This window comes from Cryptomeria japonica, chromosome 4, assembly GCF_030272615.1.
Source record: "Cryptomeria japonica chromosome 4, Sugi_1.0, whole genome shotgun sequence".
NCBI lineage: Eukaryota > Viridiplantae > Streptophyta > Pinopsida > Cupressales > Cupressaceae > Cryptomeria > Cryptomeria japonica.
The window spans coordinates 144565481-144592279 of NC_081408.1; the positions used below are offsets into that span (position 1 = coordinate 144565481).

Genomic DNA, 26799 nt, shown 5'->3' on the forward strand with positions numbered 1-26799 from the left:
CGCATGGTGACCACACGGCTCCACCGTACGGTGCACTTTGTCGTGTTTTTTCCCCCCATACGGTCCCGTCCGTACGGTTGCCTGCCGTACACTTTTTATTTTTTATTTTTTTTAATTTAATTTTTTATTTTTATTTATTTATTTTATTTTTATTTCTATTTAATTATTATTTCTTTGGGAGGATTCGGGGTCGGTCAATTGCCTCTGCTCGTGATACAGTTTTAATTTCGACCAATTGGTGTTGCCTGCAACCTCCCGTCCATCCAGTGTCCACAACTTCACTGCCTCGTTCTCTGCCACTTCGCGAACTTTATATGGTCCTCTAACCATCGTACCTTGAATTTGCCTGGTTTAATCTCATTACGCCTATTATATTATAGTACCAGTTGTTCTGGAGCAAACCTCATTTGCTTTAAATGCTTGTCGTGCCACAACTTCTTGCTTTGTTGGGCTGCCTCCGTAGCCCACATGGCCATCATTCTTTTCTCATCCAGCTTGTTCAAGACATACAATCTCTCCCTTAGGCTCTCCATGTCCCCCAGTCTCTTCTCGATTGCAATGCGAAGGCTTGGTACCATGAATTCCACTAGCACAACAACTTCCTACCCATACATGAGTTGGAATGGAGTTTGGCCGGTGGTCACCTTGTAGGTTGTGCGGTAGGCCCAGAAGATCGAAGGTAATTTTTCTTCACAGTCTTCTCCCTCGACACCGCAAGACTTTTAAATTACCCCCACGAGAATCTTGTTGGTAGCCTCGGCTTGCCCATTGGCTCGTAGGTAATAGGCGCTGGACAATGAATGAAAAATTTTAAATTCAGTAGTGATGAGTTTGATGACATAGTTCACAAAATGTCCACCCCTGTCGCTGGTCAACTGCATAGGGAAACCATACTGTGTAATGATTTGCTCATAAATTAATCTTGCTGTACTTACGGCCGAGTTGTCAGGTAGGGCTCGCGCTTCAACCCACTTGGTTAAATATTTTGTGGCTACCACAATGTAGCGACACCTCCTAGCGTGGTTGGCCTTGAGTGGCCCAATAAAATCCAACCCCCAGCACTCGAATAGTTCCTGAGCATGCGAAGGGTTGAGGGGCATGAAATCCCTTTTGAGCGGCTACTTCGCTCTTTGACACGTATCACAACCTACTACCCATTCTTTGGCATCATTATACAATGTGGGCCACCATAGGCCTGCTAGCAAAACCTTTCTTGCTGTAGTGTCTGGTCCCATATGGCCTCCTGCTGGCCCCTCATGTGCCTCCCTCAGAACGCTTGGCACCTCTTCCTCCATCACACACTGACGTAACACCTGGTCGGGTCCCATTTTTTACAACAATCCATTAATCAATTGAAACGTGCGGCTTCTCAACATGAGTTTTCTTCGTTCTCCCTGTGGCATACCTTGGGGGAATACGAAGGTGGAGAGATATTCCCCAATGGCAGTATACCATGGTGGCAGTACTACAATCTTGAATAGGTGAGCATCTGGAAAGTCATCATTCACCCCCTCTGGCGGCTCTCCGGACCTAATCCGGGACAACTGGTCAGCAATGACATGGCTCTTGCCTGGCTGTACAATTATTGTGAACGTGACCTCCTGAAGGAGCAGTAGCCACTTGCTTATCCTGCCTTGGATGATGGGTTTGTTTACCAGGTACATCAAAGCCTGGTGGTCCACATAGAAAGTGAAGGGTGTTGCCAGCAAGTAGTGTCAAAATTTCTGTACGGCATAGACCATTCTGAGGGCTTCCCTCTCGGTGGTACTGTAGTTCTTCTCGACTTTCGACATCAACTGACTGGAAAAATAGATGGGATGATCCAACCCATGTCCCCCTTCTTGCACAAGTGTAGCCCCAATGGCATAGTTCGAGGCATCCACGTGTACGTGGAATTCTTGGTCCCAGTTTAGATAGGCCAGAATGGGTCCTGCCACCAGTCTCCTCTTGAGTTCCTCGAATGCTTCCCCTTGTGCCGATTCCCATATGTACGGTTCACCCTTCCTTGTCAGTTTGTCCAATGGGAATGAAAGTTGGGCAAAGTTCTTAATGAACTTCCGGTAGTATCCAATGTGTCCCAAGAAGGACTTCATTCCCGTCACATCAATGGGCAACTCCATTTCTACAATTACCCATACGTTATCCGGGTCAGTTTTGAGTCCAACTTTACAAACAATATGGGCCAACAACTTCCCTTGTGGTACCATGAATTTGCATTTCCGTGGATTTAAGGTGAGCCTAGCCCTTCGACATCTCTCCATGCACTCTCTTAGCGTCACCAAGTGAGCGTCTTCACTACTGAAAATCGACCAGTCATCTAAAAAGGCTTTAAAATTTCCCACAGACATCTTATCAAAGATGTGAAGGACTATCCTCTGGAAGGTCGCAGGAGCATTGCACAACCCAAACGACATCCGGTTGTATGCATAGACTCCGTCCTCCACCACAAAGGTGGTCTTCAACTTGTCCTCAGCTATTGAAATCCGGTTGTATCCCGAAAAGTCGTCCAGAAATGAGTACATTTCATGGCCAGCCACCTCCTCGAGGATGTTGTCTGTGAAAGGTATAGGAAAAGGATCCTTGATGGTGACTGCGCTGAGGCACCGAAAATCCATGCAGATGCGGATCTGGTTGGCCCCCTTCTTCAGTGAGATCACAATCGGCGAGACCGACTCACTTGTCTCCACCCGAAATATGATGCTGGCCTCCAGCATCTGTTCAATCTCTTTGTTCACTTTGGCAGCATAGTTCTTACTCATTTGGTATGGCCTCTTCCGTACCGGTTGGGCTCTCGGGACCAATGGTATCCGATGGACGCACATTTCTGGCGGGACCCCCTTCAGATCCTTGTAGGACCAAGCGAATACGTCCTTGTATTCCATGAAGATTTTGAATGCTGCGGCCTTCAGCACCGAGCTCCAATCGTCGCCTACCCATATATTTTGGGGGTTGGCAGTGTCTCCTAAGTTTGTCTCCTTCACGGTGGGGTCTTCGTACCGCATTGGTCTATCCTTTGAAAATTCGTACGTCGGAGCATCATTTACTTTGGCGTCTCCTTCCTTGTACTCTGTGTATTCTGGCGGAAACTCCTCGCCTGGCTTGTCCTCAATTTGCAACATGTGACAAGCAGGGTGAAACACTTCATAATCTTCCATTCGCCAGTGGAAGAGTCCATTCAATGAGGAAATGTCATCTTCTGAGCATCCATCGAGTTCTAGCACTCGTTCATCGTTGGGTTCCCTCTCGTCTTTATCTTCATAGGAATCCCACTCCCATCTGTTTGAGTCCTCTGAATCCGAGTCAGATGATGCAAGCTCCTCGTCGACAACCTGGGTCCTCAGATCAATGGTGTACTTCCGCCCCCCTTTCTCCATGGAAAGGGTGTTCTTCCAGTCATGTTTCACCTTTGCTGTAACCAACCACCCTCTCCCTAAGATGGCGTCATACCCCTTCTTTTATAGTGGGATTACCACAAAATCCAGTAGGAAGGGTTGTGTGTCGATGGTCACCGGCTAGGCCATCAGGGTGCCGAGTGGCTTGATGCCGTGTTGGTCTACTACTACCAAGCCGACCACTATTTAAGGCCAACAACATTGGGTCAGCCGAAGGGCTGACCAGAACTTCCGCCTGTGTCGCACTCGAAGGTGCCTGTGCAGTGGTTTGTATGGAACTAAAAATGGCGGTTCTCAATTGTGGCATTATGTCTAGAAGGTCCTTCACTCTTATCGGCACCTCCATCTGCAGTACTTGCCCAATTATGTTATTCTCGGCTTCAGTATGGGATGATGTACTCACCACCTCTTTGTTCTGTCGTTCAGCCGTCATCTCACGCTCAATGTTGGCTTTTGCCTCCTGTAATCTCTCCTTCTCTGTACAAGGGTTGGGATAAGTGGCCTTTTTGGTCTGAGCACGGGTGATTGCCAGTACCTCTTTATCCCTATTCTTCTCAATGTTGAGGAGGTTAACCCCTGGCTTGGGGCAATTTGTCTCATCGTGGTCTCCAGGACCACACCATCTGCACAAGTGTTGGGGTACTATTGACGTGTATTTTGTACACAATCAAACACAGAATAAAATACCCAAGGGTACCTTATCCTCTCTTGAGTAAAGCCTCTGAATGCTGAAGATATTGCGAAAAAGGATCAATCAGGGTGACTTCAAGGTTCTTCGTTGTAGGATCTCTACGTGTGGATAAGCACCAGTGGTCGTTGTGAATGCTGTTTCTTCAAGGGGTCTTACACACTTTCTGAGAAAGCTGGTCCGTGTTACTCTCACTTGACTGTAGGTTTTTTTTCTAATGTTAACAAATTCTCAAAAAAGATCAAAAGATAGGGTTTTCAAGAGATGAATTCTAATCTAAACCTAAGAATGACTCAATGTAGGCTAGACTTGGCAAGATTCTACCAATTTCATTATTGGCAAGGAATTACAACTCTACTGGAATTGATGCGATCTTCTAAGGTGATTAGGGATTTTCAAATCATCAAGAATTATAGACAGTGACACTACCATAAAGATACATATCAATAGTTCAATAATGACTGAAGGTTCAAGCAATCTAAATATCTCCAGTTGACCACGCAAGGCGTCCTTACAATTAGTAAGAAGCTAGTGGTTTGGAACGTGAATCTCACCAAAGGTCAAGCACAACACTTAGTCCTTCAAACTTAAATACCACTTCGACTGAGAATGATTCAAGAAAGTAAACAACCATGAAGATAGCCACAAGAATTGCAATAAAACACCATAACTTCAATATTTTATTGATCTCAAAGCCAAAATAGACAACAATTGTTCGAAATTCTTTCTTCACTACTCAATCTTGCTACAAAATAACTTTCTTCTCTCCAAAGCTCTAACTATCTATCTCCTTAATATCTAATCTCTAATCTTCTAATGACAAAATGAAAATGAGTGAGGGTATATATAGCATCCTCAATTACAATGAACGACCCAGATCAAAAGAAGATCAACAGCTGAGATTCTGACACCTAAGCCCTAATTAGGGTTTGTTACAAAAAGTCCCCCTTTTAGATGAACATTATTAAATGCATAGCCAAATATTTAATTGGCACAAAAATCGAGGAAACATAGACCAATGATAATTAAGATGCCACATCATTCTATAACAACCGTTCTTCTAGAACCTTGTTCCCTTTCCAATGCTCTTTCTTAGCATATGCAACGAATCTGGACATGATTCCTTCAATCTGAGCAATAGGAATCTCGGGAAGATTCCTCATTCGCTCCTCCAAGTGGCTAACCTGATCAAAGGCATTGAGAAGAGCTGTTTCCCATCTTGGTTCGAGTTTTTTGATCTTTTCAATCAGGAGCATAGTAGTGAACATTAGATCCCGTTGCTCATCTGTGATGACATTCTCATCTTTGCAAAAGATGACCTTGACTCTCTCTTCCAACTCTTGGAGGTCTACATCCGTCTCAACTTCGATCCTCCTACCGAGAATGGTACATAACACTTCAAACACCCTATCCTGAATTGGATGGATGACACCTTCAACTTGATTGCATTTGGTGTTGATGTCCTTGAAAAGAATCTCTTTCATCTGGAGTAGAGTTGACCACTGAAGTAAATTATGAGCTCCTCCATCCATTATCTTTTCTTGTGCTAGGATCTTCCTTGGTGTTTGCTTGATTACTTGTAGAACAGGAATGATAACATCTCTAGTGTGAGCGAAAGCGTCTACCGTTATCATTAGGTTGTGGATGATCTCAAGGACCTGGATAGCTCGGTGGATTGTCTTCATCATTCTTGTTGAAAATTCAACGGCTACCGTGTGGGATTTGTCAATCCAAGAGCTCATAAGCTGAACCAAGCTCTTGACTCTTTCTGCCTCGCCAACTGATTCGAGGGGAAGTGCTTGCACAGGAGATACTGCCAGATCCTGATGTCCCAAGGGCTGATTGAGATGACTAAAGTAGCCTCTCCAAGCACCGACTTCTCTCTCAAGCTTTCTATTCGTTTCCATTTCTTCTTTAAGCTTGTCTTTAAGTGCTTCAAATGAATCGGTTGCCTCATCCAGTGCCTGTTGAGTAGTGAGGGGACCAAGCTCAAATGTTTCTACATCATACTCATCTGCAAGGATTTCACCTTCATACTTGTCCACTACCGGTGTAGCTATCTGCAATTTCCTGGATCCTGTCTCATCTGTGATCACCTTGGACATCTTGGTGGCCTTCTTCTTCTTCGTTACCTCTTGAGAATTTCCTATAAGACTCTCTAAGTCAATCACATCCTCTTCATCCTCAATCACAATCACCCTCGTCAGTCTCTATTTTAACCAATCCGGAATGGCGGATCTTGTCTCTCTAACTTGTATTTCCTTAAGCAATGGTTCATCTTCTCGGAGAGGGGATGTCGCTTCATCATCATTCTTCTCTTCATGTAGCTCATCAACTTGGGGAGATTGACTTGATGAATGCTGAGGTGTCTGCCCCTTTTCAGGCTTATCATTCTGTACCATAGACTCCATAGATTCATCAACCTTAGGTACCATCTTCTCTTGACCTTTAGCTTGACTCGCCTTCTTTCCATGTCGAGAAGATGTGCCTGATGGGCGATCTCGATTGGCCTCTGCTTCTTCTTGGAAGGTTCTCTTTTCTCAGGTCTTTCTTTCCTCTTTGCGCCTCTAGGATTAGAATTGCCTTCACTTGCGCTCGCTCCTCCTTCTTCTGGTCTTTCCTCCAAAGGAAAAGTCATTGGTATGTTCTGTTCTCTTAACTTCTGATGTTGTTCATCCACCCATCTGCGAGTACATGACAAAACTGGAGCCATCAAAGCTCTCAAGTCCGAAATCTCAGGCTCGCTCCAATCTATCTTCACTCTCTTATCTTCCTTGTCATAGGATGACTGGAGATGTCTGCCACTGTCCTAAGCTTGATCGGCTACTCTGTAAACTTTGCATTCCCTGATGAAATCTAAAGGTAATCTGGAATGCATCTTTCTTTTCACTTCTAAATCACTTGAGAGATTCATCCAAAAGTCCTCTACCTGAAACTCGTGTTTGTACTTCTTGCCAACTGTCTCCTCCATATAACCATGAGGATCGAAATTCTCCCTCGAGGCAAAGAACGTGAATGAATATAAAGCCAGTTCCTTCTCTGCATCTTCCGAGGCTTGAGTATTAGGACATACCTCAACTGAATTCCCCAATATGATGGGCACGAGAACTCCATTTCCATGCTTGTGTCTGAATGCCTTTGCATAAGCTGCTAACTGTCTGGTCACCTCAAGTAGCACTATCCTATGTGTCGGATACCTTGACAACATGTAGGGAGGTGAAGGACACCCATGAATTCTGATATATGTAAACTTTTGAAACTGGATGAACCAAGCACCATACCTCTTCACAAGCTCTTGTGCATCCGAAGATAGTCGATTGTGAATCCGACCTTGCAATATCCTAGTGATGTTCATCGTGAAGGTGTCATTGACTAACTTGTAGTCACCTCTAGGAAGATGATGCAAATGAACATAAGAGTCACAAACTCTCACTTCTCCGGGTCCTCTTCCGATCACTCCTCTGTGAGGTAGCCGTGCATATTGGAAACTCCTGATCAAGGCATATATGACGTATGAGCTCATGTGGAATGATTTGGTAGGCTTTAGTCTTCTCAACTGCACATCCAGGCAATGGCTAATAATTCTGGCCCAATGAATTGTTCCTTTTCCTTGGACTATCACTTGGATGAACTAGAACATCCATTTCTCGAAGTAGAAGGCTTGAGGAGCCCCTGTAACTCGATTGAGCAAAGTTATCAAATCTCTGTACTCCTCCTGGAAGTCGGTCCTATGTGGTGTGTTGGGAATCTTGCTTAGGCGAGGTCGACTTTTGAGCAACCAATTCTTATTGATGAGATTCAAGCAAGTGTCGGGATCATCTTCATACATTGACCTGGCTCCTTCTAGGCTTTTGTAAATCATATCCTTATGCTCTGGAAGATGGAGAGCCTCACTTATAGCCTCCTCTGAAAGGTAAGCCAAAGTGTTTCCTTCCTTGGATACGATCGATCTCGATTTTGAGTCATAATGGCGGGCACACTCGATCATCAGCTCATGACACTGGACTGCCGGAGGAAAGCCGGCTGCCTTACGATGCCACTTTCAATTATTCTTTTTGCGACAGGTGATGGTTTGCCAATCTAGGGGACCTCTCGAAACTTCTTCATACTGAAGTTTCCCAAGTTGGTATCTCCGATATTGCTCCATCTGGACACGATCCTGGTCTCCAATTCTTCATTCTTCTGATCTTCCTTCATGAGAGCCGGGCGACTAGTAGATGCTCCCGCCTTTGGAGTCGTCATCTTGACACCTACACAACATTTCATTAGGAGTAATATATTTTGAAGTGTAGAAATATAAAGTAGAAAGGAAGATTTAAGATTTTAATTGGGAAACCTCATGATAAATCTTTAGTTATCATTTCCTAACTAACTATGCAATACTTGGAATTTTCAAAATCAAAGTTCAAAATTCAAATCTTCAACAAGGGTGTCAAGATGATTTCGCCATACCTCCTCTTGAGTATTAAACTCTAAGAAATGATGCAAAAATAGGTGAATTTTGCTAGGCAAAATGTAGATCAAAGGTTCCCTTGAATAAAATGCCCCTCCTTTAGCCTTCACAAGAATCAATTCCACCTCCTTCTTGTCTCCAACACTTGAAATACATTCGCTCCAAATAGACCAGATTTCGCACCTCCTTCTTGCTCTCCAAATTCGCACTTGAAGCAATGAGTGAATGATTTGAATTGTGAAAAAAAACACCTCCAATATATAGAGCGCCCACCCCTTTTGCTCCCTCTAGGCCGACATGGCAAAAAGGGGTTAAAAAAATAAATAAAATTGTAAAAAGGAGGGGCCGACTTGATAAAATAAATAAAAATAAGACCTTAAGCGCTCCATATCCAATTTTAATTTCATAAAAAAAATTAATTGTAAATGCCTTCACAATAAAAGTTCGATTTTTTTAAGGCTCAACATTAATTTATTAAATGCCAATATGTCCTTTATTAAATGCCAATTTAATTTTAATTAATTTCTTTTTTCAAAGGCTTCGAAGTGAGCAATTTTGAAGATTTTGGGGAATATCAATGCTCAAATATGGTAAACTAAAGAATGCTACTAACTTCGCCCTGGACCCTTGGCAAGGGTCAGGAGCGAACTTTCAATTTAGGCCTTGCATACCTCATTTTTCTAGTCCAAAACTTCATCTAGGCATTTAAATGGCATTTTTTATTGGAGTTTTTAATTTGATTTCATTTGGTCTTTAGGAGGAAAGTGTATTAGGACCTTTTCGCCCTGGACCCTTAGAGAGGGTTAGGAGCGATTTTTCACTTTTGCTCTTAATCCTTCATCTTTTAATTGTCAACTCTCCTTGTTGGATAAGCAATGATCTCCTTCACTTGTTCCATGCATGCTTGATTTGCTTTTGCGATGTAAAATAGGGGCTTCAAAGATTTTCGCTCTGGACCTCCAGTGAAGGTCAGGAGCGACTTTTGCAATTTAGGCCAGGATCATCAAGTTTTGGAGGTAAATCCTTGTTCATTACGTTTTTGGAGGACCTTTCCACCTTAGCACAATCTTGCCTTAGCACGATTTTGAAGGGAAGTTGTTGATTTTGAAAATTTCGCCCTGGGCCTTCAGAGAGGGTCAGGAGCGAATTTGAGTCTTTTGCACAAATTCTTGATCATTCCAACTTCAAATTACTCTCAAGGTGTAGAACATCGTTCTCCACTCCCTTTTGAGTCTTGGAAACAAAAATATCATCTCGAAATGCAAGGAAAGTGGGCATACTTGGAAATTTCGCCCTGGACCCTTGGAGAGGGTCAGGAGCGATTGTCCCTTTTGTCCTCAAAATTTGCAATCTTAGCATCTTAATTCCACCTCAAGGTATTTCAAACATTGTTTCAAACTTGTGTCTAGGCTTGGCTTCATTTAATTTTGGAGGAAAAAGGTTGGATATTAGGTTTTTCGCCCTGGGCCTTCAGTGAAGGTCAGGAGCGACTTTGCAAATTCAAGTTTACCCATCTTTTGCTAGCCCTCCAAATTATCTTCAACGGTCAAAACACACCCTTCCTCACTCATTCAAGCAAGATTTTGTCTTAATTCTTCAAAGAAAGAAGAGAAACTTAGAAATTCGCCCTGGACCTTCAGAGAGGGTCAGGAGCGACTTTCCTTACCTGGCTTGATTGCCTTCTTGTTGATCGTCCAAACTATATTGAATGTGTAAAACGCACTTGCTTTCATCTATTCCAATCATAAAAAATCACTTTGACTTAGGAAGAAATGTGCCTTTTGAAAATTTCGCTCTGGACCTTGAGAGAGGGTCAGGAGCGAATTTTGCCTTCTAGACCAAAGTGCTTCACTTTTCCACATGAAATGTCCTTGCTAGGGAAGATTTCATCTTGTTTCACGCTATGAATAAAAGTTCCTGTCCAAGAAAGGTCTAAAAATGTGCATATAATGAATTTCGCCCTGGACCTTCAGAGAGGGTCAGGAGCGAATTTACCTCTTTTTGGCAAAACTCCATCATTTCATTATCTTCAATCAAGTCTGGACACTTTATCATGCTTATCTCGTCCTCCACCACGCCTTTGATATCTCAATTTGACCAAACAATGTCAGGAATGACTCCAATAAGTTTTTTCGCCCTGGACCCTTGGAGAGGGTCAGGAGCAAATTTACCTCTTTCTGGCTAAACTATTCAAAATTTAAGTCTCCAATCACTTCACAAAGCAGAGTTAGGTCATTCCCAAGGCCAGGAACCAGTTAGCAAGCCTTCTCAAAACAAGAATTTGTACTCAGGATAAATTCCGCCCTGGGCCTTCACTGAGGGTCAGGAGCGATTTGTCTACTTCATGCATCATCTTGCTTCAAAAAATTGATCAAAACTCACCTAGGCAAAAACACACAATTTCTCCTTAAAAAAATGCTAATACTTAGTCAAAATTGGATTTTACCCAAAAAACCCTCAATCTAGACTTAACTTGAGACCTATTTGACTCCCTTGACAGGCTTACCTTATTTCAACAATCTCAATTCTCCGGAGGACGCTTAACAACTTTCAAAATTTGACTGGACTCGGCTTGTATAATATCAAAGAAACCCCTAAGGCTTAGCCCTAGCCCAGACAAACCACTCACTCACTCAAAACCCTAAAAGCAGAGAGAAGAATAAGCAAAACAAAAGCAAAAAAGAGGGGGTCCCCATTCTAATGGGGCGATGTGTGAAATGGTCACAACAGGTACCTACTCTTTCAAGCAATCCCGCACGAACTGTCCCCACTGGTTGCATGCCTGACACCGAATGATCGACCGTCCCTTGGCATCATACTACATTCGACTCCGATTATTGCTATTATTATTGTTGCCTCTTCCTCCCCTTCGGTTACCTTTGTAACCGCTAGATGATGTCGTGGTGTTGGCTTGAGGCTGCAATGTGCCTGCTGTCGCTGATGGTTGCTCCTGGGTGAAGAGCACTTGGTTCCCGCGTGTCTTCATGTTGTAGAGATATTCTTTGGTAGAGTGTCCCGACACTTGGCAAATATCGCAGAAGGCCTTTTTGGGACAAGAGCCTTTTGTGTGACCTTCCTCCTTACATTCTATGCACTATACTTCCTCATTTTTGTTGGTGCTTCCCTTCATGCTCTTGAATTCCTTCATCATGCGATGCATATCCTTTTGAAGGGCTTGCACCTTTTTACTCGACCCCTCGTCGCTGCTACTTCCGTCGGAGGAGTCCTCTTCAGAGGATCTGTCTTTCTTTTTCCTGGATGTCTTCCCTTCACTCTCCAGATCCATTGCTCGGTTATAGGCATCGTCGTAGGATGTGGGGGGTACAATTTTCATTTTCCTTCTGAGTGATGATTTTAAGCCCTCCACAAACCACCTTTTCTTCAACCTGTCGTCGGGCTAGTTATCCATTCTTCCCAACGATTCCTTGAGGCGTCGGCTATATGCTCGGATGGTCTCACTTTTCCCTTGCTTGGTGCTCAGGATTTCTGCTATGATTTCATTATCATCTTTGAGGAGTCGAAACTCCTTTTCGAAGGCTTTGTGCAATTCATCCCAAGTTGTTAGTTGGGTTTTGTCAGCATGTGAGTACCAATCAATGGCTACTCCTCATAGGGTGGCGGGGAATTGCACCATCCATTCCGCCCTATCGGCCACGCCATTGGCCGACCAAATTGTTTCACATGTATGACAATGCCGTATGGGGTCTTCTTTCCCATCTCCGATGAACTTCGGCAATTTTTGTTGATTCTCCATTACGTTTCTTGGCGGCGGCCCGGTTTGCCCTCCGGAACTCGAATTTGACCCTCCAGGAACTCCTCCAGAGACTGGTCCTCCTGAAGGTACTCCGTCGAGATTTTGTCCGTTGGGTCCCACCAAGTTGCTCTGACTACCAGGGTGTGGTGAGCCTGCTCCAAATAGATTGCTTCTACTACTGTGACCTTGTGTCCTCCCGACACCTTCGGTCACACCAGTATCCTCAGCCTCTATTCTCGGTCTCTGTCTCGTCTTCCCTCTTGGTCTCGACACCTCTGTATGGCGTGTATGGCTCTACTGTACTCCCGTCACCGATCTCCTCCAATGTTAGGGAAAGGTCCCCCAACCGTTTCCTGGTGGGTTCTATTAGTGTGGAAACTTAGCCCTCGCTAGAGCCATTGCTGCCATTTCCGCCGCTTCCTTCCTCGGCAATCCTCTTGAATCTTCTTCTTCGTTCTACTTGTTGCTTGAGAATTAATGCTCGTTGAGCGGCTTCAGAGTCCCCTATGTATTCCTTCTTATTTTTGTCCTTATTTAGCAGATTGGGCATTAATTCTAAATTCTCCTTATGCAATAGAACAAGACATCATATTGAAAAGAACACTTTTATTAATTCATCCCTGGTATACAATGTATGTCACTACAGTGGGGGTGTTCTTGTTTATTCTCCTTTGCCCGTACACAGTTCAGGGATTATTTACCCCTCACTCGGTTTCATTGCGCTCCTCCTCTTGGCACTCGTAAAACTCCCGTAGGATTTGCTGGCGTCGGTTCTCTGGATAGGTGTCTTCCCTGCGGTTTTGAAGAGCCAAAAATGCTCGTGCCAGAAGGTTGGGCAAGTTGCTCATCAAACGATTTACCGCCGGGATTACACCAAGCGCACTCCACACAGCATCCTCTGTGGTGGCTTCCCTTCGTACGTGTGTTTCAATCACCACCTGGAGGATGCAGGAGAAATCTTTTGTAAGTGCTATTTCTCCCTCGAATAGGTCTTCAGGCTCTTCGTCAGGGTTACTGCTCGTCCCTTCGGCCAATGGTTGTCCCATTATCCATGTGCCATGTAGTATATTCCCGTGCTCCGGATAAATTTTGGCAACGGCGCCAGATGTTTACCATTTGGGTGAACAGTTTAGAACATACAGATAGAATGCTTAATGAGAAACAATAATGCCATAGGTACCAGATAAGATCAAGCAAATATAAGAGATACTATTTCCATTCATAATCATGTGTGTTTACAAGTTACCTTCCATGGTATATAAAGGTACCGAGGGGATGCGAGGGGCAACCGTTGCACCCGTAACTACCATCCCTCAGTTACCTTACTAACAAAGTAAAATAGTACCTAATTAACTACTGTTTTATTCCCGTACGATATTACCGCCAACATACCCCACGCTATGATGAATTCACTACATTGTGTAAGTGGTGAAAACAAAATTCCTATGGTAAACAATGTGATTGCTACAGTAGGCCAGCATTTGCCATGACAAATAGAGATATTTCCATTGTAATTAAGTATTTTCTGCAGTGAACAAACGGATCACCACACTAAAATATTTGTACCTAGTTCTTCTCTATTTTGTCATCAAATTGATTGTCACTGTTTGTTAACCAAATTCAACTTGTGGTTGTCCTAGTCAGTTTGCAAGGTTGCCATGTCACGGTCTTTGTTCTTTAACTGGCAAATTTTGCAGGATGACAGAGGTTGCGGCTGTTTGAAACGAGATATTGACAAAGTTCAAGGGTGGTTGTGGCATAGGTGAAAAAGGAAAAGTATGGAAATGGCTAAGTTGTGAGGCATACCATTTGCTATCATTTATTTGATAAAGACAGCCTAGTTGCGTTCTCAACATGGTTCGACAACCTATATAGCGAGCTTTGCTTGAATAGCTTATATCTCTGCCTATGATTATGAAATTGGTTCAAGTGGCAAACTTTTTTGGCAAGAATAGAGTGGCAATGTCAAGGAAGAGGTTTGCCAAGCAAGTGTAGTCGGTATAAAATGCCTATTGTTATTTTTGATAATATTTATTATTTGCCAATGTATTAATTGTTTGTATTAAGTGTGTTTTCACTTTGGGGTAGTTAATTTGTCAGTTGGTTGACGATTGTGTTCCTCTCGGCAACCGTTGAGTCCTTTAAATATTGTAATGTCCCCTATTAGGAGATAACCTATTTTCCAATAATTAAACACATCTCATCATACTTATTATATTTTATTATGCATTTGTTAGCTCTAGGGAACAATTAGCATACATCCTACAAGGGATAATCAACATTGTCAGGTCTAATTCCTAATCAATTTTAATGATCAATCTTAGCGGAGATTGGGAAGTATCTTTGTCGCTATGATAGATTAATTCCGAAAAAGGGGACATCACAATTTGTTTCATTTCTATTTTTTTGTCTGTATGCCACTGATTGGTTTTGATCATCCATGGACATTGAATGATAAGGCACTCTTTTCATTGCTGTTCCTTTTACCCCATGCGAAAACTTAAGTGCATTTTCTGCTTAAATTTAAGCAGCTGGAGTTTTCCCATGCAATTTTTTAATTATTGGGAAAGGATAAATTGGAATCTTTCCCTATTTTACTGGAGCTGCTAGTGCTTAAAAATTGAATATAAGCTTTGTAAAAAGGGGGATTAGAAATAAGCAGCAACAGCATGTTGGGAAGAATGATGTGTGGCTTCAAATTTTTTTTTCCCTCTGTTTTATTTGTCTCAAGTTTTTTCTTTAAATTTTATTTCAAAAAATTATAATTATTAATTATGCTTTAAATTACAACTTAAGATGATTGCTTAAAAATAAGCAGCAAAATTTAATATTCGTGAGGCCATCAGCTCCACAAATTGCTACTTAAAAAATTGAGCAGGCTAGCTAAAATAAGCTAAGCAGCTGCATGGAAACCTGCCCTTAGATACACTTTTGAGTCCTTTAAATTTTGGTCATTCTTGAACAATGATCTAATTTTTTTTAGTTCTCAATCATCAGCAAGAATCATGCCACTGATTTCTGCTTGATTACCTCTAATTGTTTCTTCCTTGATGCTCTCTAATTTTTTCTTAACGAGTATTATAACATTACATGCATAAACTTTTATTAATGACTAATGTCCTCTTAATTGAAATGTACAGGTCATACCTGGGAATGAAGTTCGTGTGATGAAGATGATGAATCGAATTGCAGATATTGGCTCTACAATTGTAATGGGAAGGGGAGATAATTTGCATACATCTGGTCACGCTTACCGTGGAGAATTGGTGAGGGATATATTTATCTGAATCTCTAGTGCTTGCAAATTAAAATGACAATATAATCAATTCACCACCTAAGTATCCTACATAGAAACAATTTATTCCCATTCTTAAATGAGACATGAAGCCTGTTACAGAAACATTGTTTTACATAACAGTACAAGTTCTACTTTCATGGTAAACTTTAGCAAGTAGGTGTTAAATAAATAATTTTGCTACAAATTCTGAAGCTTTGTTAGCCCTGGCAAATATTTGCATACATAAAACTTGAAAGTAATAAAAGAAAGCATGGCAGAACACATTTGAATGCAAAAGCAAAGAACAATATATAAATGTATGAGGGCATTTAAAAAGTCACATGCTGCAATAAATTTGTTAGACAATTAGATAGTCCATTCACGCAAATGATACCTGAGACTAATTGGATGTTACTTGAAGGCTGCAAATAACCAGACTTCACATCTTATATCATTAGTATGACATGACAAATAACATCAAGTGATGACAAAAACAATATTTTCTCAAGAACTTGTGCAGAAAAAATAAAAACTAATTTTAATTGATGGGTATTGGGTACATTCCTTTTGTTTATGAATCATAATTATTTACATCTAGAAATTGATGTTATGTCTATAGCATCCTGATCCATTTTAAACAATTTTAAACATGACTTCAGTTTTGGCAACTCTGCTGTTTAAATAATTTTGTGCGACCATTCCTATATCTGCCCTAAGATTTGTTCATTTGTTTTATTCTACTACCCCTGCTCTAGTTTATACTAGTTGACATCCTATCTGCTTCTTAGCAAAGTTTGAACAACAATACTAACAGTTTGTCTTCATATTCTTCAAATGCTCTGGGCTTGTGATGGTAGGGTGCACAACCTACTGGCCCAACTACATCATGTAGACTAATTTTGAGATGTGACCTTTTTTCTTTATCTGTATTTGAGTTAGTCCATTAGTCATCATATGTCAACTAGAGAATTAATAAAGAATATTTTTTTTTTTGCTAAGTTAATACCTGGGTAGGGCCAGCACCCTTTATATTAATATCAAAATTGTCAGCATAGAGGTAGCAGTTTGAGCATGCACTACCACAGTTCTGCCATAGTAAACAAAATGGAGCAAGAACCTCTCGACCCAACCTCAAAAAACATCCAAAGCGCTCTATTGGTGTAATTATTTATTCTTATAGGATATAATTACACTTTACTTAAGTTAACTTAGGATAATGCATCTCATTGTAGTTTGGATATGAGACACTTAGGGAAGTGTGCACATAGGGATGTAGCTTGTAGGAGAAATTCCACCTTTTGTGGTCTTATCTTGCTGTTACATTCCACATTTGGTGGATCATCCACCTCTTGTGGAATATTATATTATTTCTCCTACCTACCCCTACTTTTTCTTACCTACCCTTATTTCTCATTGAGCCACATGTCATGATTGTGTGCTCACATATCCATTTGGCCTTGCCTATATATGCAGGCCTATATTCATTGTATTGGTTAATCGAGTTGATCATTTGTATATTGATGAGAATACAGTTTGTTTTTGTCATACTATTGTCTCTTCTTTGTGCTTTTCACCGTTCCCTTGATCTTGGCAAAATCACATGGTATCAGAGCCATTGGGGCTTCATTGATTGGTTTTGGGAGACATCTTGGAAGGCTTCTATTTTCGGATTTGAGGTACTGCGCATTTTGGAGGCATCCTAGAGCGTTTTCGACCTCACCATTGCGTCCGGGAGGCCGTTTCCATAAAAATTGAGTATAAACTCAACTTAATTTGGCAAAAGTTGGATTTTGGGTGTTGGAGAAAATTTTTGCCCAATTTGGGCGGCACGGTACAGATTTTTTGAAATTTAAAAAAAACAAAAAAAAAAATTCCCAAAGTTTCCCAATAACATTTTTTATTAATGCAAACAAATAAAGGCATCCCAAGGAATCTTCCCGGGAAGTTGGCTATCCTGAACTCCGAAATTTGAGCAATCTCCTTGTGTAGACTCGGCTGGACATTTAAGTAAAAGACTTCTGACTTCCCCTAGTTGACGCTCTACCCTGAGGCTTTGCCATAGTCATCTAGTACCTTTTGATGTCCTTGGCGTCAACTCTACAATCTTTCCCAAATAGAATAGTGTCATCCGCAAACTGTTGGATGACAAAATATATACCAATTACCACTTCAATGCCTTTCTACTGGCTTTCCCTCCTAACAAAGGAGATATATCTCCCTAGTGCTTCTGCCATTATTATGAAAAGAAAAGGGGACAAGGGGTCCTCTTGTCTAATGCCTCTGGTTGAATCAAAAACCCCTGCATCGCCCCATTCACTAATACAAAAACTCTTGGAGTGTTAATACAGTTGCCTCTTCAATCAATCTATTTGCCTTCAAATCCAAACCTTCTTAAGACAGTGAAAATTGCCTGTCCACTAGATCATATGCCTTAACTTGGGCAAGAGGGGGTGAGGACACTACTCTAGTATATTCAATTTAAATCACCATGCTCAGGGTTCTTGTTTTCCTAGCTATATGGATAGACTCATGAGCCACAATTTTGCCTTAACTTTGTGTAGAACCTTCTTCAATCTATTAGCAATCACTTTTGTTGTCACTTTATAGATAGTATTGCATAATGCAATGGGCTGATAATCATTCATACCCATTGCATCCTTCGTCTTAGGAATCAGTGCTAGAAAGGTATGGTTCAACACTCCTAGCATAGTGGATTTCTTCCTGGATTCCTCTACAGCCTTATGCACATCATCCCCTATAATATACCAAAAATACTGATAAAATTTGTCTGAGAATCCATCTAGGCTAAGAGCTTGGTCTGGATCTGTTGTGGCCTAATTGCACATCACCCCATTCCAAGTGGGGACACCCTAATGTTTAGGCCCTCTCGGTCTTTTGGTCTTCATTTTTGGGGTCTTTTGCGGAAGTCTCGTTGGTTTCTCTGAGTTTGCAAGTGAGTGGGGTCAATTTGCTCAATCCTGCAATTCGTTTGAGCAATTTTGGTTAAGTCTAGGGCTAGTTTTCTCGGTTTTAAGGTTTCTACCTTTAGTCCTAGATTTTAGGGGTTTCCTTTTAGGGTTTTTGAAAACTGATAGTTGTAATGGAGTCAAGACCCTCTAAGGAGAACCGACACATGAAATTTGAGCGAATTCTTAGCAACTTTCTATTTTCAGGAAGTTCCTATTTTTTAGTGATTTCACTGCCTCTCGGAATGTCTTCATTTCACCAAAAATCAAATTTACTATTTTTAGTAAGTTTCTATTTATAGTAAGTCATCCCGTGTTCTGTTTTGGCTGTAACTCTGACATTTGAAGCACTTTCTATTTTTGGAAAGTCTATTTGTGGCAGGTTCCTCGCAGTCAGACGCTGAAAACTGAGCTTTCACAATCATTTCGAAATCTGGAAAAGTTAAAGGTAGGCTAAATTGATAAAATAAATGGCTGTGGGAATCAATCTAGGAATGGAAAGCTTGAAAATCATCTAAGTCTGGAAATTCACATCAATACTCAAAATGGCATTCTAGTTTGGAAACGATCGAAATTGGCAAAGTTTGAGTGAAGGAAATGAAGAATTCCCCGACTCAGGTGAAATGGCGCCCAAGTCAAGGAGTTTGGTGCCAAATCCATGATGGCATGGGAAATTCCAAAATCATGAAAATCCTTCCCCAAGTCAATTCAGCACCTAGGGTAGTCAGGTGGGCGCCAAATTGGAGGTGTCATGGAAAATGCCAAAATCATGAAATTCTATGCCTTAGTGGAAATTGCACCCATGTCAAGATTGGGGGCGCCAAAATAGGGGTGGCATGGAAAACTTCCGAAGGATCAAATTCCTTGACAAGGAGGAAATAGTGCCCAAGTTTGACCAAGGGCGCTAAAACAAGATGCTCCTGGAAAATGAGAGAAATGAAAGATTCCCTAACTGAGGTGGATTAGCACCCAAGTGCCAAGTCTGGCGCTAGAATGAAAGTGCCATGGAAAACACTCAAAGTTGAAAATTCCTCCAAGAGGAAACAATGTCCAGGTGGAGTAGTAGGGTGCCAAAACTACAATGCCATGGAAAGCGTGAAAATAAATTCCACTATGGAGTGGAAATAGTGCCCAAGATGTCTCAAAGGCTCCAAAATCTAGTAGGCATGGAAAATGAATGAAATGATGAAATTCCACCACTTAGTCGATTCCATGCCCAAGGTTGGAAATTTTCCAAGGCAAAGGGTAAATGGAGGGTCAGGAATGGAATGAAAAAGTAGGAAATCCCCTCGGGAAATTTTTAGAAAAATCCATTTTTAAACATCCAATCTCATCAGAATTTGAATCTTTTGCAGATTTGGACTCGTGAGATAATTATCTCTCTCCTGGACTTGGGGGAAGTCCCTAAAAAATTGGAGGTGGTGGAAAAGTGTTGAAAATCTCCTCTAGAGCAAGGAAAGTTGAGCCAAGTGGATGGATGAAGAAGATCAAGTCAAACTTTCAAAAAATCCCTCCAAAACTCAAAGAATGGAAGTTGGTGAGTTGGCGAAGGAATATTCTAAATCATGACGGGCAACTCAACGCAATAAAAGAAGTTTCCAATTTCAGACTCAACTACGGAGGTGGGGCCCATTTGCATGGTGTCTTGGAAAGGAAAGTATGACACACAATTAAAACAATTGCCAAATTTGAGTCCTCTCAACTTAGCAACATGTTGGAGAGACTCTATATAACCATGCAAGTATAATTCATTTCTCACGTGCGAATTTGGAGAAAGAAGAGCTGGAGAGAAAGTAAGAAAAGTCAGACAGAGAGAATTTGTTTTCATTCTTTTCAAGAAGGTTTGTTTGCAAGAATTGCTGATTTATTCTTAGGATGCCAGATCCAAGCAAGGCGACAACCATCACCAGTCAGGCATAGATAAAGGCTGAGATGAAAGGATTCCTTCCGGAATCCAAGATGGTGTCCAGGTGGAAGGAGATCAGTGATACAAATTTAGGAACATTCAACATGGTTGCCTTTAAAATCAGGATGTTTGGGACAGCAGGGCATAGTCTATCTCCTACTGCTGCCAGGATTGTCAGAAGTGGAATTGTTGGGGCGACTGGTTTTCCTCCTTCTATCCAATGTCCGAACTTGATCTTGGAATGTGCGAAACATTACAATCCGAAGAGGACAATTTCAACATTAGGTGGCAACCTTTTGGCCACTTTGACTCCGGAAACTATTGGGGAGGCCTTTGGAATTCATCCACACCATTCCATGACCTACAGGACCATGAATGGAGCTAAGGCAGTATACGAGGCAGGTCCTAACTGTTATTTTTTTGGTATGCTCGATTAACCATGGGCAATAACTCTTATTGCCCTCCCAACCATAGACGTTATATTCGTCTCCCCTGAGCAGTCTAATTTATATTGATCTGCATATTTTGTTATATTGTTATATCCTCATTTGAATGAGATCACACATCTCATTATGTATATGTGAGAGATGTCTATACACCAAGGGTCGCCACTCTTCCAAGTGGCACCAATTATTACATTATGAATATAATATAATATTTATTGTATTATCATATAATATAATAATTATACATTATAATTATAATATAATTATATTATCACATTATAATATATTTATATTATCTCTTAATAATAATATAAATATAATCATAACCTTTGTGATATCAATGTCGGCCTGTGGATTCCGACTACAACTACAATAAAATCAACACTCCCTCTTAGCTAGGAAGGAATCCTTCTTAACCTATAACAAGTTACATCACTACATTGTGATGATTGTCCACAATGGCTACATCCATATGTGAAAAGGAAAGATATCACCTCACGTGATATCCACCATGGATATCTCCTCATGTAATATCCACCATTATGGCTTATCAATAGATATCACCTCACATGATATCCACCATTATGGCATATCCATAGATATCACCTACGAGATATCAACCATTATTGTGATATCGTCACCTCACAATGATGGTAAGATGCACAAGTGTTCATTATTGTGAGATTGTCTCCTCACAATGATATTCACCATGGCTCATCCAGAGGGTAAACACACTAGTACAAGGGAAATTACCACAGATTTTCTTGTTGGTGTTGGAAATAAGCCACACCCGGACCGACGATGGACTGGTCCAAGAGGGGCCATGAGCTTAGTGGTAGAGCACTCCAGCAGCTTATGGAAGGTCCTAGGTTCGAGTCCTAGCTGGTCCATGTCTCAACATGGTATCAGAGCCAGGTCCAAGGTAGGAGCCCCAAGCACACGAAAGGTGTGGCCTAAGGGGGAATGTTGGTGTTGGAAATAAGCCGCACCCAGATCGACGATGGACTGGTCCAAGAGGGGCCAGTAGCTCAGTGTTAGAGCACTCCAGCAGCATATGGAAGGTCATAGGTTCGAGTCCTAGCTGGTCCATGTCTCAACATGGTATCAGAGCCAGGTCCAAGCTAGGAGCCCCAAGCACACGAGAGGTGTGGCTTAAGGGGGGTTGTTGGTGTTGGAAATAAGCCACACCTAGACCGACGATGGACTGGTCCAAGAGGGGCCAGTAGCTCAGTGGTAGAGCACTCCAGCAGCGCATGGAAGGTCCTAGGTTCGAGTCCTAGTTGGTCCATGTCTCAACTTTTCTCATATGTCTGTATTCATCCTGATGAACTCATTGAGGGTAGATCTTCCAGAAATAAGGGCAAGCAGCAAAATACAATTAACTTTGCTCTCATGGCCAACATTCATAGTATTTATGAGCCTCAGACCTATACAGAAGCAAAAGGGATTCCAAAGTGGGAATAGGCAATGGACACAGAATACCAGAGCCTTTTGAAGAACAACACTTGGGTTCTCTCCGATCTTCCTCCAAGGAAGAAGCCCATTAGCTACAAATGGGTCTGTAAGGTCAAGTATCATGCAGATGGTACTTTGGATAAGTACAAGGCCAGATTAGTTGCTCGAGGATTCACATAGCGGGAGGGCATTGATTATGAGGAGACATTTGCTCCTACTGCCAAGATGAGTACCATTCGTCTTCTTCTTGTTATTGCATCTCATGAAAGATCCCCAACTAGTTGTTCACTGAGAATTCTGACTTTACCCTCTAACAATTCTGGTTTTTTGATTTTCACTGAGTTTTTGAAAGTTTGCAATTTTGTATTTGTGGTTTTTGCTCAGGAGTGTGATACCAAATATCAATGCAAAGGGTTTAACAATCATCACATGCATAAGAATAACACTTTCTAAGCATAATTTACAAATTAGTACAAACTGATCTAAAATTTAGAACTCTGATTTTATTGACAGCTTCAATTAATTTTCCAGATCTAAATATTAGAATATTGAATAACAAGAATTCTCATACCCGGAGGTCCAAGCCAAAAGGAAGCAAGTTTATTGGTGCCACCAATGACATGAAAATGCATACATGCAAAGCAGATATGATTTTAAATGCTGATATAACCCTAGCTGCTGCTCCAAATGGTACTGCCAGCAAGAATATGGTACAACTGGGTCAAAAAATGACTCCAATGCTGATGTAAACTCCTGATATGCAATTTGATGGTAAATTTCTACCCTTACAACTGATTGATCTGCAATTTTCTCAATAAATCGATACCCAACTGATAACAAACTGAAAATATGATGCTCTTGCCTTCTTGAGGGCTGGGGCTATGTCGAAGTCTCACTTCTCCCAAGAGTTTTCGTTTTTGGAAGCCAATCTGCTGTAGAATACTCCTTTCCAGAGCTCCCACCTGTTGGTGATGTCAACAATGAACTTGAATATCTCTCAAATGGCTACCTTTTCTTTCTTTTATTCACTTTTTTTCCCAGCCCTAACCCTAATTTCGAATTAGGGTTCTCATGTCATGTATTAACAATGTTTTATTTCATATTATAATGCCTTCTCTTGATTCCAATTAAGCCAAGGGTCTATTTTATCATAATATAAAATGGCCCCATTTTAAGTTATAACTTCTAGGTAAATGTGCCCCATGTGTACTTTATTATACTTTAATATAATGTAAAGTGATTATAATAAAATTCACTTTATAATTATTTATTTAACCTAACTTAGGAAATATTTAAATATCTCCCATTTTATTCAAAAGCTGCTCATTTGGACTCCAAATCGAATTCTGATCGAATCCACCTGTCCATGGATGAACTCTGAGTGTTGGAGGCTCACTGGCCATGATCCCCCTAAAAAGTAGGAATCCTCCTAGAAAGTAGGAAATTGTCTCCAAATCTCTAGAAATGCTCAAAAGTGATCCTACTATGCTCTGTGGCCCTCCGAGTAGTCAACCAATCAACTGGTAGTTCTCCCTAAAAAATAGGAGCCCTCCCTAAAATTTAGGAGATGGTCTCAAATGATCCAAAATGGTTCCTAGACACCTCGAAACCAACTCTCAGTCATTCCCTAAAAAATAGGGATCCCTCCTAAAAACTAGGAATTGTCGTTTGAATGTCTTAATTGGCTCACAAGGCCCCCCTTGCAAGACTCCATGACTCCTGAACGGGTTCCCTCTTCACTCCACTGACCTACGGGAACCAGATGATAGGCCAATCCCTACTCAACTGCCTGTCACCTAGGAAGGGGACATTACATCTCAGCTTTGATGGAAAGTCCATCAAATGGATGTTGAGCGTGCCTTCCTCAACGGGGAGTTGCAGTAAGAAGTCTACATGACGCAGCCTCCACGTTTCAAGGTTGCCGGCAAAGAACATCAAGTATGCAGACTCGTTAAAGCACTCTATGGACTCAAACAGGCTCCTCGAGCGTGGTACATTAAGATTGATCAATACTTGGTTGCTCATGGTTTTCAGTGTTGTCCTTCTGACAGTAATCTGCTTATCAAACACTTTGGTGATGATATTCTTTTTCTTGTTGTCTACGTGGATGACTTGATCATTACTTGTAGTTTAGCACATTTGATTGCAAAAATCAAACAGGATCTGTGAAAGGATTTTGATATGACAAATTTGGGGCTTCTTTTAGGTGTTGAGGTTTGGCAGACTTATAGTAGCATTTTTATTTCTCAGTCTAAGTATGCCAGGAACTTGATTGATAGGTTTCAAATGCAGGATTGCAAATTTGCTTCCACACCTATGGAGACAAGACTGCGTTGTCAGCCAAGTTTGATTCTCCTCTTGTAGATGAAACACAATTCTGGCAACTAGTGGGCAGTCTCATCTATCTTACTGCTACTAGACTTGATCTCAGTTTTGCAGTGAGCTACATTTCATGCTTCCTGACAGCCCCCAAGGCTGATCATTGGGTAGCAGCGAAGCATGTGCTGCGTTATGTGAAGGGCACCTCTGATGAACTGAACCAAGCACGTGGAAACTCATTTCCATTTCATCCGAAAGCTTGTTGAAGACGGTTCAGTTCAGTTGCTGTATGTTCCAACAACGGAGCAAACGACAAATATTCTCACCAAGTCGCTTAGTTCAGATAAGTTTGTCAAATTCAGGGGGCAGCTTGGTGTCATTGATAGATTGAGCATTAAGGGAGGGTATTAATATTATGTTTTCCTAAGCTAGTTATTAATGCTCAATCGTGTAATATATTGTATTTTAGAAACTTTCTTTTTTGTATATCTTTGTAATCTATTTATTGAGCGTTCTTTCTCATTGTTAATAACAATTAGTTTTTTACCAATTACGTTTCCATAATAGTACTTCTCAATGCTTCCATCAGCTGCATGCTTAATCTTGTATAGCCACTTGGAAGATACAAATGACTTCCCCTCAGGTCTAGGAACAATATCCCAAACGCCATTCTTAACAATGGATTGATACTCTTCATCCATAGCATCTTTCCATACTTGCTGTTTTGAGGCTTCCTCAACATTGGAAGGCTCAGTCTCAATAAGATTACACATCAATGCAACATAGTTGAGAATCTCTGTGGTCTTTTACTTTCTCTGAATGTGCCTCTAGGAGCTGCGAACTTTTCTGCCTCCTGCATAGTGTTCCTTGCCCAAAGATGTCTCTTTCGATTCACAACAATATCTCTAGGCCCATTAGTAGTATCCAAAGGTTCAATCGGATCATCATCTACTACAGGTTTCAGAGGACTCCGTTGAATCTCAGGAGTATGATCAATGCCCATGTCTTGAGGAGTCTCATGCTCTTCATCAACTATTTGCATGCATGAACCTTTAGATTTTCTGAATGCAACATCTTCTTCAAATGTAACATCTCTGCTCACTTCTATTTGCTTCTGACCGAGAATGTAAATTCGGTAGGCTTTAGAGGTTTCACTGTAGCCCACAAATATTCCTCTCTTGCCAGAAGGTTCCAACTTGGTTCTTTTGTCTTTGGGTATATGAACATACACTGGACAACCAAAGATCCTCAAGTGACTAACATTAGGCTTAATTCCTGAAAAGGCTTCTTTTGAAGTCATATTCTGCAATATTTGGTGAGGACATCTGTTCTGAACATACATTGCTGCTCTAGAAGCTTTTGCCCAAAGAAAGGTTTGAAGGTCTTGATCATGGATCATGGCTTTTGCAGCTTCAACAATGGATCTATTCTTTCTTTTTGTAACCCCATTTTGCTGTGGGTTGTAAGGGACACAAAACTCCCTCTTGATCCCTGCCTCAATACAGAATTCACAAAAACTACCAAAGGTGTCTTCACTTCCATTATTAGACCTTAAAACTTTAATTCTCTTTCTAGATAGGTTTTCTATTTGAGCTTTAAACTCTTTAAATCTACGTAGGACTTCATCAGACTCTTTAGACCTTACAAAATAAATCCAAGTTTTCCTAAAATAGTCATCAATGAAAGTTACATAATACAAAAATCCACTTAGGGATGCAATTGACATTGGACCACATAAGTCAAAATGTACAAGATCTAAAATTTATTTTGCCTTACTTAAACTACTATGAAATGGACTCATAATAGTTTTACCCATAGCACAACCTTTACAAGTACCATCATGTACATGACTAAGTTTAGGAATAACTTTAACCATCTTCTCCAATGATGGAAGAGCCCTTAAATGTAGATGCCCAAGACTTCTATGCCATAGTTCGTTGGAATTGGAAGAATCATGTAGAAGAACTTGAACTGGATGAGTGGAGAGCTTATACAAACTCTCATGTCGATTCTCGATTACACGAGTAGTCTTGATGCTGGAGCTCTTTGGCCATGCAAGAACGTTCCCTTCTGATTATACTATTTGATAATCCTTATCCTCCAAGGCTGAAATAGACACAAGATTTCTCTTGATTCTTGGCAC

The 26799-nt window shown here is 41.2% G+C and overlaps 1 protein-coding gene across 2 annotated transcripts in view; it reads left to right on the forward strand.

The window, feature by feature from the left end:
• LOC131074113 (ribonuclease J) overlaps positions 1-26799 on the forward strand; it is a 301289-nt gene that overhangs the window by 142180 nt on the left and 132310 nt on the right. For both annotated transcript variants that reach the window (XM_058010661.2, XM_058010662.2), the window contains exon 12: positions 15428-15553. In XM_058010661.2, the coding sequence (XP_057866644.2) occupies positions 15428-15553 (126 nt within the window). The remainder of the gene's footprint in view (positions 1-15427; positions 15554-26799) is intronic.